The sequence below is a fragment of the Grampus griseus genome (genome assembly GCF_964374135.1).
Source record: "Grampus griseus genome assembly, chromosome: 17".
In the NCBI taxonomy this organism is placed as follows: domain Eukaryota; kingdom Metazoa; phylum Chordata; class Mammalia; order Artiodactyla; family Delphinidae; genus Grampus; species Grampus griseus.
In genome coordinates, this window is record NC_139011.1 from 31,664,942 (window position 1) to 31,677,374 (window position 12,433).

At 35.7% G+C, this 12,433-nt stretch overlaps 1 protein-coding gene across 1 annotated transcript in view; it reads right to left on the reverse strand.

Annotated features, from left to right (window-relative positions):
- Positions 1–12,433, reverse strand: part of ZFPM2 (zinc finger protein, FOG family member 2) — a 463,419-nt gene that overhangs the window by 351,660 nt on the left and 99,326 nt on the right. The window contains exon 2 of the mRNA XM_082674700.1: positions 6,311–6,469. Coding sequence (XP_082530826.1) covers positions 6,311–6,469 — 159 coding nt within the window. The remainder of the gene's footprint in view (positions 1–6,310; positions 6,470–12,433) is intronic.

Consider the following 12,433-nt stretch of genomic DNA (forward strand, 5'->3'; position numbering starts at 1 on the left):
GACACTGGATCAAGTGAAAAATAAGCAGTTACTACTCCCACAACCAAATCTTCATGAAGCTGTGCTTTTTCTTCTTCTTCTTCTAGTATTAAGAATCTAGATAACATTTTTGTTGTTTTACTTAATATGGAATGGTGACAAATGCCAGTGATCCAGGCTTTAATTTATTATAGTCCAATGAGAAATATGGCTTTTCCTCGGTTATTTCTTAATTTTTAATCAAAGCTACAGAATGACACAAATGATAGAAAGAAAGGAAGGAAGTAGGGGAGAGGAACATTCCAATGAGTCTGGCAACTTATTGGCAGGAATAGTTAAGCACAATGTTGAAATGATTCTGATTCTCATGCCTCCTGTTCTATCTTTCTGATTCAAGGATGTGAAAATTTATAGAGAACGTCTACCCAGCTCTGGTGTTGTGGAAGGGGGCAAAGTGACTCGTATCAGCCTCAAACACCCCCAAACTGTTCTTCCGTAAACTACATTAATGAGCTACAGATGGAGTCTCATCAAGCCTTTGGTTAAGGGATGATTCTGATTGGAGTTATCTGTATCTCCTGACAGCTTCCCCAATTTGCTTGCTTCCACTTCCTGCTTTAACTTTTACTTTCTGCAGACTTTCCTTCTCTAGGTATATACAAACTGTGTCATGACCATGCCTTTTCTCCCAGTTATACCTCAACTCTCCTCCATGACTCACCCAGGCCTTCCACAGTGGTAAGAATCCAACAGATTCCTAGAGCTGGAAGTTCCACAGGTATGGCCACACCTCTCTTACTTCCCCCAGCTCTCTGCTGTCCTCTTCTGGTTTCCTGCAACATTAGCCTTATAGGTACAGCCAACTGTACCTATAGGTACAGCAACATTAGCCTTATAGGTACAGCCAACTGTACCTATAGGTACAGCAACATTAGCCTTATAGGTACAGCCAACTCTGGAGTACCGGAAGCTCACTCCCTTCCCTCAGGTCTCCACTCAAAGTTCACCTACCCTATCATCACTCCTTATAAATTACTGATAGCATGCAGTGCACACGCACACAATGGCGTTCTATCACCCTGACTGTGTTGTTTTTCTTCATAATGTTCAACATCACCCGTCATATTATACAATGCGAGTTTGATTGTTTATTATCTCTCTCTCATCTCAAGAGTAGTGGTGGACGTTTGTCTACTGCTGTATCCCCAGCACCAGGAAGAGGGCCTGACACCTAGCAGATGCCTAATATATGAGTTGAGCTGTATTGAATTCAGTCTACTGAACAGAACTGGAAGCTTCTGCCAACCCAATTAAATATCTGTTTATGTTTGCTTTTGGTTTGGTATTAATTACTTCTGGGCCTAGAGCTAAATCCAAGTCTGAGTAACTCAGGCTCTTTTCTAATTTCTTTAAGATGCTTTGCATTTTTCTACTTTAAAGCTGTTTTAAAGAGAAATATGACTTTTACTTTCTGCATATTACCAGGGTCAAATCTTTTTGAATGTGGTGAGAACGCCCATTGTTACACTATGTTTCCTTATTTTATGGCTTTCCATTATGCCCCTCTTTTTCAACCCTAATCTTTCCAGATTGAAGAGCTCTAACATTAATTCATCTCTCTAGGTAAAGCACTGCACCCAGTGACTTGTCTGACAATTCTCCATATCTAGATAGTAGGACTAGAAGTAAGGTTTGTTTTTCTTCCAAAATCAACTTTGATGACATCATTTCCCTTTCAGACTTTGTTTACAGATGATGTCATCAGAAACCAGTTTGTAAGGATCCTTGGTAACTTTTCCAGAAAATCATTATTGATTAACTCAAAGTTCACTGACATGTAGTTTCTTTGGAGGTTTTTGTTTGTTTGTTTGTCTGCCTGTTGATAGCATTACATTCTAATAGCCTAGTGATACTGGCCTGACAATTTTCTTCCTGTTCACATATCCTGTGACATCCTCCTGGAATGTATCCCAAGACATGTTAATTTACTTTAGTCATTAACAAACTTAAATATTGCAGGGAGGAAACAGTCTTCCAAATAATTAATAATAGTAAACCCGTTTTAGAGCTGCTCCAATATCAGCTCCCCTATAAAACTTACTGTCTTTGAGTTTATCCAAGAATTGCTAATGTATAAGAGTTCCCACCTGCCAGTAGTGACATAACTAAAAGCTCCCCAGGTTGCTTTCCAGACCACCTATATTTCAATTTACATTAGTTCGCTTAGCTCTAAACCATTATTGATGTACTTCCATGTTTACTCTATAAACCAGAATAAAGGCAGACAAAAGTCACTGAAGCAAATAATCCAGTACCACAGGAAATGTGCAACACTCGTGGACCCAGCCTTGATGTCTTCGTCATCGGCAAATTCAAGGAAATAATTCTTGCTTGTTTCCTTCCTCTCTGAGATACGGTAAGGCAGGATGCCAAATGATCTAAACTCACTGCACCAAAGGGGATGATGCAAATTGAAAGTATTGCTTTACACTTTGCTAAAATTCTTAAAATCTAAAAGTATCAAAGCAACTTTGAAATATCATCTTTTTATAAATATAATTCATTTCATTCATTTCAGAGGTGAAAAATAAAAAACATGAAATATGCAACTAACCCAAAGTAAAAAGTGAAACAGGAATCTGCAACAGAACTGTCAGATTCATATTTTAGGCCTGAGACTATAACAAGCTTTTATGAAAGTGATCTTTTCCATTTTTAATTGTGATTATTTATGCTTTAGATTTGTATGATTAAGAATTCTACACATTTAAAGATGACAAAATTCTGACCAACATTTTTTGACATTTCCGTGGAATATTACATTACGAGAGTGATTTGGGTCACATTTAATCACACTTTATAATATAACTAGCAACTTCACTAATATTAATAGACACTTCGAGACGTGTAAAAAAAAGCCTTCTCATCTGACAAGAGAATAGATAATATCCATGTGGAACTGAGAAAAATACCACAATAATAAGAGTCATTCTAAACACTGAAAACATCCTGTATAATGTAGAAGCCTCAATTTCAAAAGGAAGAAGTAACTTTTACCTATGATAAGCTATGTCTCTACAGAGTAGAGATTTTTCTTTTCTTCTTTTCTAAAAAGGAAAGTTACAATAGCATAGATTGCTTTTATACAAAATACAGTTGCTAAAGTATAAATGAAGATATATTGTAACTATATGTGTATCTCAGTACTCTTCTCTGACAATGTGTCAAGATACCTTGTTTGGAAAACAAGATACTCTAACCATGTTTTTGTGATGTGAGTTTTTAAATTCCTATCCTTTGTTTGATAAGAAAAAAGCATTTGATGTTCAAAAATGTTACCCCTGGAACCCAGTAAAACAACTGTGTCATTGCTAGATTTTGATCATGGCTAGATCTTTAGACAAAGAAACTTCCCAAGTAATCCAATTCATTTTCTTATATATACTTACAATTTTTAAGTTGTCATAAATGATTCAGAATATGTGCAAAAAGTATGTTTCATCAGTGATCCCAACTTAAAAATATTTTTCTTCAGAAGAACAATTTTTACATGCTTTTTCAATCATGACACTGGCATCATTAACCATTTAAATACTTATACGCTTTTAATGCCTAATCTATCTTTTTCCCTGCAACTGGCAAGAAAACATAATTATGTGTCACTGAGACTAATATGTAAATTTCTGCAGAAAGATTAGATTCTAATTTTCCAGAGAGGACATTTTCTCTTCCTATTATAGTTAATCAACTTAAATGAAAAATGAGGAATCCCTGGAATCCCTGTATGACCTCAAGGGGCTGCAATTCATATCAAAGAGTTGTCTCTCTTTCACACCAGTTCCTACTACTTCAGTGGGAATTCCCTGGTCTCACATTCTATGAGAGTAAAATAATGAAATTCTTTTCCTATTAAATAAGGCAACAGTGGTTTGAAATAGTAATAGTAGTATTTATCCTAAAAAATATTATGTGAAAATTAGAATTCTTATTTCCACCTATCATTACTTTCTAGTTTCAAACTAAACATTAGAGAATTATTTGTACAATATATTAACTAATTATATCTTATTTAATATATTATCTATATCCTATATTAAATATTATTTTGATATATTTTTCAACTTTCCAATTATTTATCAAAGTTAAAAATATCCACTAAACAATGTTCCTAATAATTGTAGTTCAGTTCTCTTTTGTTGTTGTTCCTCGAGGCCTGTCATTATTTTTCATGAGTTAAGACTCTGTTTAATATAGATGGAGGTTATTATTCTGGGACCATAATTATGTAATCCTGTAATAAGCATCTGCCGTAAGTCTATTTTCTTCCAAGAAACCACTAACTTAAAACTTGGAGTTCTATTTTCTTAAATACAGGCCATCACCAATGATGATCCCAAAACGTAAAATACACCTAATAATAACTATTATTACTGCCTCCCTGGATTAATAAGTTGACAAAAATGTCTGAATCCACACACTCACTCTTAAGGACAAGGGCAAGAAGAATAAATGATACTTACTAGCTACTGGTTCCTTCTTTAATGTAATCCCACAACATAAGGTAGGTGCTATACAATGCACTAGAGGATATATTTCCTGATAAAGATGGAAAATGGGATGTCTTCAAACAGATTTAAAAACTCCTCCTCTCCAGCCAGCTCTAATATGTATTGCTGTGGGTGTGTAGCATCAAGAAATGGTTCTAACATCCAAAACAACAAGAGAAAATGTTAATTTGGCCTGAACTCTGAGTGACTACTAACTAAGAAGGCCTGTTTGGTCCATACCATTCTTGTTTTCAACCAAAAGTCTCTGATGTGGGGGACAAGGACCATGTTACAAAGCCATCTTGAGGTCTTCAGGAGTTAATGGTCAAAGTTTTTCTGAACTTCAATGTATCCCACTGCTGGTGCCGCCATTCCATTTCCACAGTCTTAGGGCTACTGGCCACACGGATGGGAACTGGCTGGCTTCTTTTGTTTCTAACACACCAGAATCAAGAGAAAGTTATACTGAGGTTTTTCTTTTGGTTTTGGGGTTTTTTTTTTTTGCAGTATGCGGGCCTCTCACTATTGTGGCCTCGCCCGTTGCGGAGCACAGGCTCCAGACGCGCAGGCTCAGCGGCCATGGCTCACGGGCCCAGCCGCTCCGCGGCATGTGGGATCTTCCCAGACCAGGGCACGAACCCGTGTCCCCTGCATCGGCAGGCGGACTCTCAACCACTGCGCCACGAGGGAAGCCCTATACTGAGGTTTTAATAATATGTATCAAATGTATATTTGGTGACTGAGGCATGCATATTAGAAGTTTTGGGGGAAGCTATATCAGCATTCTTGATTTCAGACTGCCAATTCACATCATCAAATTCACACAAACAGGTAAAAAATCACTCCACATAACTTCTGTCTGCCTAAAAAATAAAGACGGTGCATTCAGAAACATAAACAGACATACAGACATCCAGTCATGCCCTCTGGGAAACAACCATGGTAAAATCAATAAAAGTAGCTATTCTAAACCAAGGAAGTGATCCAGACACTTGTGAAATTATACATTGGTGTGGGAGGTACAGAAGACCCATCTCACTTGCCGAGGCAAAACAATCAAATAAAGAAATTAAAAAGAATCATAAGAAACCTTAAACTCATTTTTGAAAAAAGCAAGTTAAAAATGAGTATACATGCCCAATGAGGACATAGTCACTGGCAAGGCCACTTGGCTCCAAGTCAAGGTTGGAAATAGGCAGAGATAATAGTGTCTCAGGTTCTTCTTCTGTTATAATGTTAGTATGTAAGAAGAATATCTAGAAGAGAGAAAGAGCGTGTATTTTCTTATTTGACAATATCTAAAAAAAAGCACCATGCTCAATGTTGAAAGTCAATGTCAAACAGTTAAGGCGCTCAGTTTTCAAAAGGAATGAGCTAGAAACTTGGGTGGGGACTCTGGCCCATTCCCTTCTTACCCTCAATGGCTAATTTAGTGCCTTGCAAAAAAACTGACATTCAGTAAATATTTGTTGAAAGGATAAACAATAAACATTAAATGTATTATAGTTATTTGGCCAACCAACATGAAAATGTTCACAGTTAACTGGCCAATCAATAGGAAACTATGTGTTTAAATATACAATATGATTTATGGATTATAAAATTTCTTTTGTCCTTCAAAATAATATTGTATGTTTAAAAAAAACTTGCATGTATTTTCAGACAGTTGAATTATGTATTCGCACTCTCAACACTCTTCCTCCACTCTATCAGTGCATTTTTCAACCATACAAAATCACCTGAGTAAACAGACGCACATATCGCATCCAGCCATTAATGATTACCTTTGTTACAAAAGTATTCCACTTCTTCACAGCTCAGATTTTCAGGCCCAAATTCTGTGGAAAAGCTTTCCTCCAATGGAAAGTCCCCTTTTGAGATGATGTCTGTTTCGTCTGATGGACATTCTTCTTCTTCCTCTTCAATGGCATCTTCTAGCGGCCCTTGAAAAAGAACAGGGACACTGTACCAAAAAACATCCAAAGAAGAGGGTGAAATAAAATCCTTAAATAGGGTCTTTTTGATTAAGGTGGTGAGGAAAATGTATTCTATAGATAGGCCATGGAGTACCAAGGGTACTCATACAAGATAATGTCACATCCATATCAACAAGTACTGTTGACCTATGATAAGATGTGGAAGGAAACCAGGTCCTGAAGTTACTACACAGAAAGCAACCTCCATCTCCCATCCTTCCCCACCCCCAACTCGAAGCCCAAAGCTTGTTCTTTTATTCTCTCCTAAAGAGCAAAACTGTGCACTTTATGTTCATTTGTTAGAATTAACTGCCTGGTAAAGAGTACAAGTCTCTTTTACACTGTTGTACAATTTTACCTGAGATTTTAATAAAGATTTAGAGTAATTGAATGCATTTTAATTGAACTGAGATTTTAATAAAGTCTATACTTTTAAAAATCCATCTTAAGAGTGGATTCCAAGAAAAGATTTCATTATATGTGTTTGAGGCTTAAAGAAAAATTACATATTTCTCTCCCTGATGAAAGCATAACCCTGTTCATGATTAATTGAATTTTTTCTGAAATGAAAAGTAGTTTTCTAATGAAAAAATGTAATTTGTATTTATGTGATACTTTTTCTGTAATAAAAATACAACTTCCTTAGAGTGAATGAGAGTGAGGTGCATTACATTAATGGACCTATTTCACTGAAAGGAAAGGGAGGGCTATAGTTGTTGAGATGGATTTGAAGTGGACAACGTGGGAATACCACACTGCCGATCGTGAATTTCCGACTGCCCAGAAGAATCAAAGTATCCGACTCATTTTACTAAGCGGAGGTCCACATTTCCTTCTAAAGAAGCACTGTAGCATTTCTTCCAAAGAACACAATTATGGTAATTTGTACTAATTGTCACTCATGCCAGCAGTCTCATCAGACAGGCTAAATACTTAAAAGGCTTAGGCAGTCTCTTTCTTTTACTTCTTGGAAATGTGCTAGGAAATTTTCAGGACCAAAGCAGAAATTTTATAAATAATTTAAAATAGTGAATTTATTACAGTCTTCACATATGTGTGACCAAACAGGAATAGGTACATACAGCACAGTGACATACGGGCTGTTTTCCCAAAAGCAAGTTCCCAAAGGGCTGAATTCACATGACACATTTTCATGGAGAGAATTAGTTGCTTTGGATAGAAATTAAGGGACATCCAAGAAAAAATTCTTACAGAGTTTCTTTGTGCTTTTTAAAATTTATTTTTTCTTCTTTTCTCCAAAATAACAAATGTTAAGGAAGAAAGAATGCCCTAATTCCAAACACTCTGGTAATGTGATGGGTTTGTTTTTCCACTCCAGGTGGAGCGTAAAAAAAACCCATAGATTCTGTTTTAACACAAACCACATTCAAAACCATGGATCTCATATTAGGTTTTCTCTCTCACTCATTATTTCAAGTAATTTATAATCTTTCACCTTTTAAAACAATTATGTCAAGTAGCAAGACATGCAAGGAACATACAAAATAGTAATAAGGTAAAAGATTACAATCACTAAAACAGTTATCTGAATAATTCAATAATAATTGCGAGTCTAAGGAGGAATAACATAGAATATCTTCCATGTTTTTATTTTGTTCAAGCAACAATTTTGATAAAAAGTTTGGTCAAAAGAAGACACCTAGACTGTCTCATTTGTGTCTCATGTAGGACTTTCAAAGCACTTTCTTATATAATCTTTAAAATAACCCAGTGAGGTAGGTAACTGAACAATTATTTAAAATATTCTGACTTAACGAGTTGGCTCCGACGGTATAATATTAAATTAAAACTTCATTAGAAATTAAATGGAAAATCTCATGTGAAAATTTGAAAGAAAATAAACCCACAAAGCATTGATATAGACTTAATAAAAGTCTAACCAAGCCATTCACATATACAAACATGTCAAAAAAGGCTTGTATATCACATATAACTTTTTATCAAAGATTATAAGATCTTAATTGACAGTATAGTATTCTATATTCCAGGGGCTGTTTTATTTTATGTTGGCTATCGATTTGAAATTCAAAGCATGTCGTTGAAAAGAAGCACTTATTTTCAAAAACAAACTACAAAATCCCAAATAAAAGGTAAAAAAATTATTGAGCTCATTGTTCAAAATACATCAGATCTCACTGTCAATATTTAGAACAGGCTAGAGAAAGGTGATTTAATAATTTCTCCCAAAGCACGTGTCAGATTGATATAATTTACTGTACTTTAAAATGTCTAACCATTTCTTTAGCCATGCTATCAAATCAGGCTCTGGCAAAAAAGATTTCTCTTAAAATGTATAGTATTTATGGTTTAAGATTAGATCTCACCCTACTCTCTCTATTGCATGTTTCTTTAACTGGAAACCTTACAGATAATCGGTGGCTATAAACTAACATTTCAAAAAGTAAGAGACACTTGAAGCACAAGTACAATTAATAGCACCAATGAAGGAGGGAATGAAGGAACCTCCTGTGTATGGGTTAGTGGGCACAGAAGTCCACTTCAGAAAAATCACCGCACGTAATTTGACACAAATAATAATATCTACTCAGAAAAGTCTTACGACTGAGCTCTATGTGCCCTCATGGAGAAAATTACTTTTGATTGAGGCCACTTGGCAGGCAAGTGTAAGGAAATCTGAATTTCAGCTCTTCAGTTGCCTTTGATTTACAGATATTCAAACACACTCGCGAGAATGAACAATCAATGTTTATATATATAAATATTTACCTGATTTTAAAAATGCTAATAATTAACTGTACAGCCTAAAGCTATGAACACAATGATGCTGTACGTCGGGCCCACAATGCTGTTAATCATCTCTCAGAATGCAGAGGCATCTTTTATACTGGATGAATAATACAGATTACTGGAAGATTCTGGTGGGTGCAAAGTAATACTCCTGTTTTCAGAAAGGGAGACAACTGGGTACTCAGGAACCCTTTGAATTGACCAGAGCTGCTTCTGCCCCCCCAAGATAAAGCTGAAGCTAAGAAGTGTCATGCAGACTCACAACACCTGACAGTAACGATCACACTCCCAATGGGCAATAAAGCCTTCGTCATCCAGGACCAAAAGCGATATTGCAAAAGCTGGGCCTACGCGTGGGAGGATTTTTCATCTGGTGGCTGTTTCAGTGATCTGGAGTTGGTAAAGGACAAAAGGAAAGTTCAAGATTAAGTAGTCCTACCCTCTACAAAGGTAGCATAATCACTGAATGAAATGAAAGTCAAGAATTGGATTGGTATGGTGAAGAAGCACTTCCCAGATAAATTAATTTACCTTTGAGGAGTATCTACTCCCCAGATAAATAAATTTATGAGAAAATTTTTGCTGATTTCAGGGTTAAAGAAATCCCTGAAACCCATCCACAACCACTGGAAGAAGAGCTAGATGACAAAACAAAACAAACAAACACAAAATATATCTCCTATATTTTTTCTAGCGAAAAAATATAGGAGATATATAAGGATTAAAAGAGAACTAAAATAAGCAATACAAGGAAGCTATGCAAAAAATGATAAAGATCAACATCATAAATATTAAATCAAATATACATGTCTTTCAACGTATGTTGTCTTGATAAAAAACTTCCTACCTTGGTAGCCTACTATAAACTAGACTAATCCTCACTTAAATGTCAGACTGTCTTTGTTCATATAAATTCAAAGCACTTCAGAATGAGGCACCCAAGAAAGAAATTAAATCCTACAGAAATTAGTATACATCGCCAAGTATGAAGAAGGGAAAGAAATGCCAAATTCTATGGTTCTGATGCAATATCCCCAAAAAGGGTTTCTTTCTCTTAAGCACTCACTGGCATTAATTTATTATAAATTATTTTAGTTAGGTTTCGCATGCCTTTTGATTGATTAAAACAAGACAAACACTTTGCCACAATGGAACTATAGAGAGCATTCAGTCTCCTCTCCACGCATTAATATTCTGAGCATTCTAGAGGCTGCACAAGACTAGCCACCTAGCAAAATGAGACTGTTTCAGAATATTGGGCAGCTTTGATTGCAACTGACAGGTGGGAAGAAAGTCGAATTAAAATATTATCATTCCCAATAATTGCAATAATCCATCACAGTGTGCTCAGAAATTCTGCTAGGTGAGTTTCCTCCAAAAATACACAAATATTCCGACACCTTTTTATTCTGGTGCTTCTTAAGGTATGCCATTTCGGATCATTTTTTATATCTGATAGTATTATTAATATTAAAACTTACATCAAAAAATTGTATTAAATTATTTTACTCATGTACAGAACAAAGAATACGTGTGATGAAATACATTCCTCAAAATATTAATGAATTAATGAAAATGGTGTATTGTCTCCAAGTTGCCAGCTCCTGTTTTGTGCTCCTTAAAAGTTGTTTGCAAAAGATCCACTCAGATAAAGGAATAAGAAGGTATGTAAAACCTTCTAATATATATAAAACAATAGAGATCTCCAAATCTGACAATTTAAGCAATAATATATACCATGCTTTAATTATTACATAATAATTGGGCCACATTTATCATGTAATGCTACCTTTCAAAAAGTAAGTATGAAAAGATAAACTAGGAATAGATCAATTCTGGTTTACGTTTAATATGTAATACACAAATACGTCAAAACTCTATACAGGTATGCTGTATGTTAGTTGACAGGTAAGAGGGAGTTGATATAGAATTTTCCATTCTAAACTTATGTCACATTCTCTACATGTGATAGCAATGCAGCAGTAGACTAATATTTAAATTGGATGTCTCGTTACCAAATCCTCTGTATTCTAGCCTCATGTATCTTTGTTAATTTCAGGATGGTATTCATAAAACACAAAACATAAAATCCTTCTAACAGGAAAGATTATTAGTTTCATATGTTCTGTACAAATATGGCCTGTTTGTTCAATTAGAAATGGAAAATAAAAATGCAACTCTAAATTAAAAAGCAGAAACCACAAAAATGCATCCTTCCCCATCTCATTATGGAGTAGGAACATTTCTATCTTTAGAGTACTAATATCTTTTTTTTTTTTTTTTTTTCGGTACGGAGGCCTATCACTGCTGTGGCCTCTCCCGTTGCAGAGCACAGGCTCCGAAGGCGCAGGCTCAGCGGGCATGGCTCACGGGTCCTGCCGCTCCGCAGCATGTGGGATCTTTCCCGACCGGGGCACAAACCGGTGTCCCCTGCATCAGCAGGCGGACTCTCAACCACTGCGCCACCAGGGAAGCCCATAGAGTACTAATATCTTTTTACTAACTTTATCTGGGGCATATTTTGCAGCTCCCAGTAGTTCCTCTTAGAGTTTTCAGCTGCTACACTCAGATTCCTTATAAATCATAATTATCCTGTAGGCACACCTCAAAATGCTACTCACTTGGTTCCTATTACATTTGTCTCATGCATATCCCACAGAGCCATTTAATGCGAAGGGGCAGGGAAGAGGGATGCTCTTTGGACAGTGCAAATCCATACTCACTCATGTAATGGAGCTTAACAGCAAGAATAAAACCTGATTTCTGTAGTATAAAAAAGTAGTATTTTAAGCGAGCAAGTTCTTCCTGCAGTCACTCACTTTTAACAATAGTTGCATCAGGGGATCTAGTAGGAAGGAAACATTTTTATTAATTTTTCTCTTATCTGCCAGAAGAATGTTGATTTTTTTTCATTTGCGTTTGTTGCCTGCAGGTAGCAGACCAGAGAATCATATGGTAGAAATTCTTCTTTTTGATTAATTTCTTTCCATGTGTTAGGTTATTTCTTATATATAATTGATTTGGGCCTTTGCTCATAGCTGTGCATCTTTTTTATATCTGTACCAACTGCTGTCCTTCAATCTATAAAGTTGAAGGAAATTACCTGAATTTGTTAAGTTTATTAAAAATGAGATCTGTGAATATTTAAATTGAGTTTTGAAA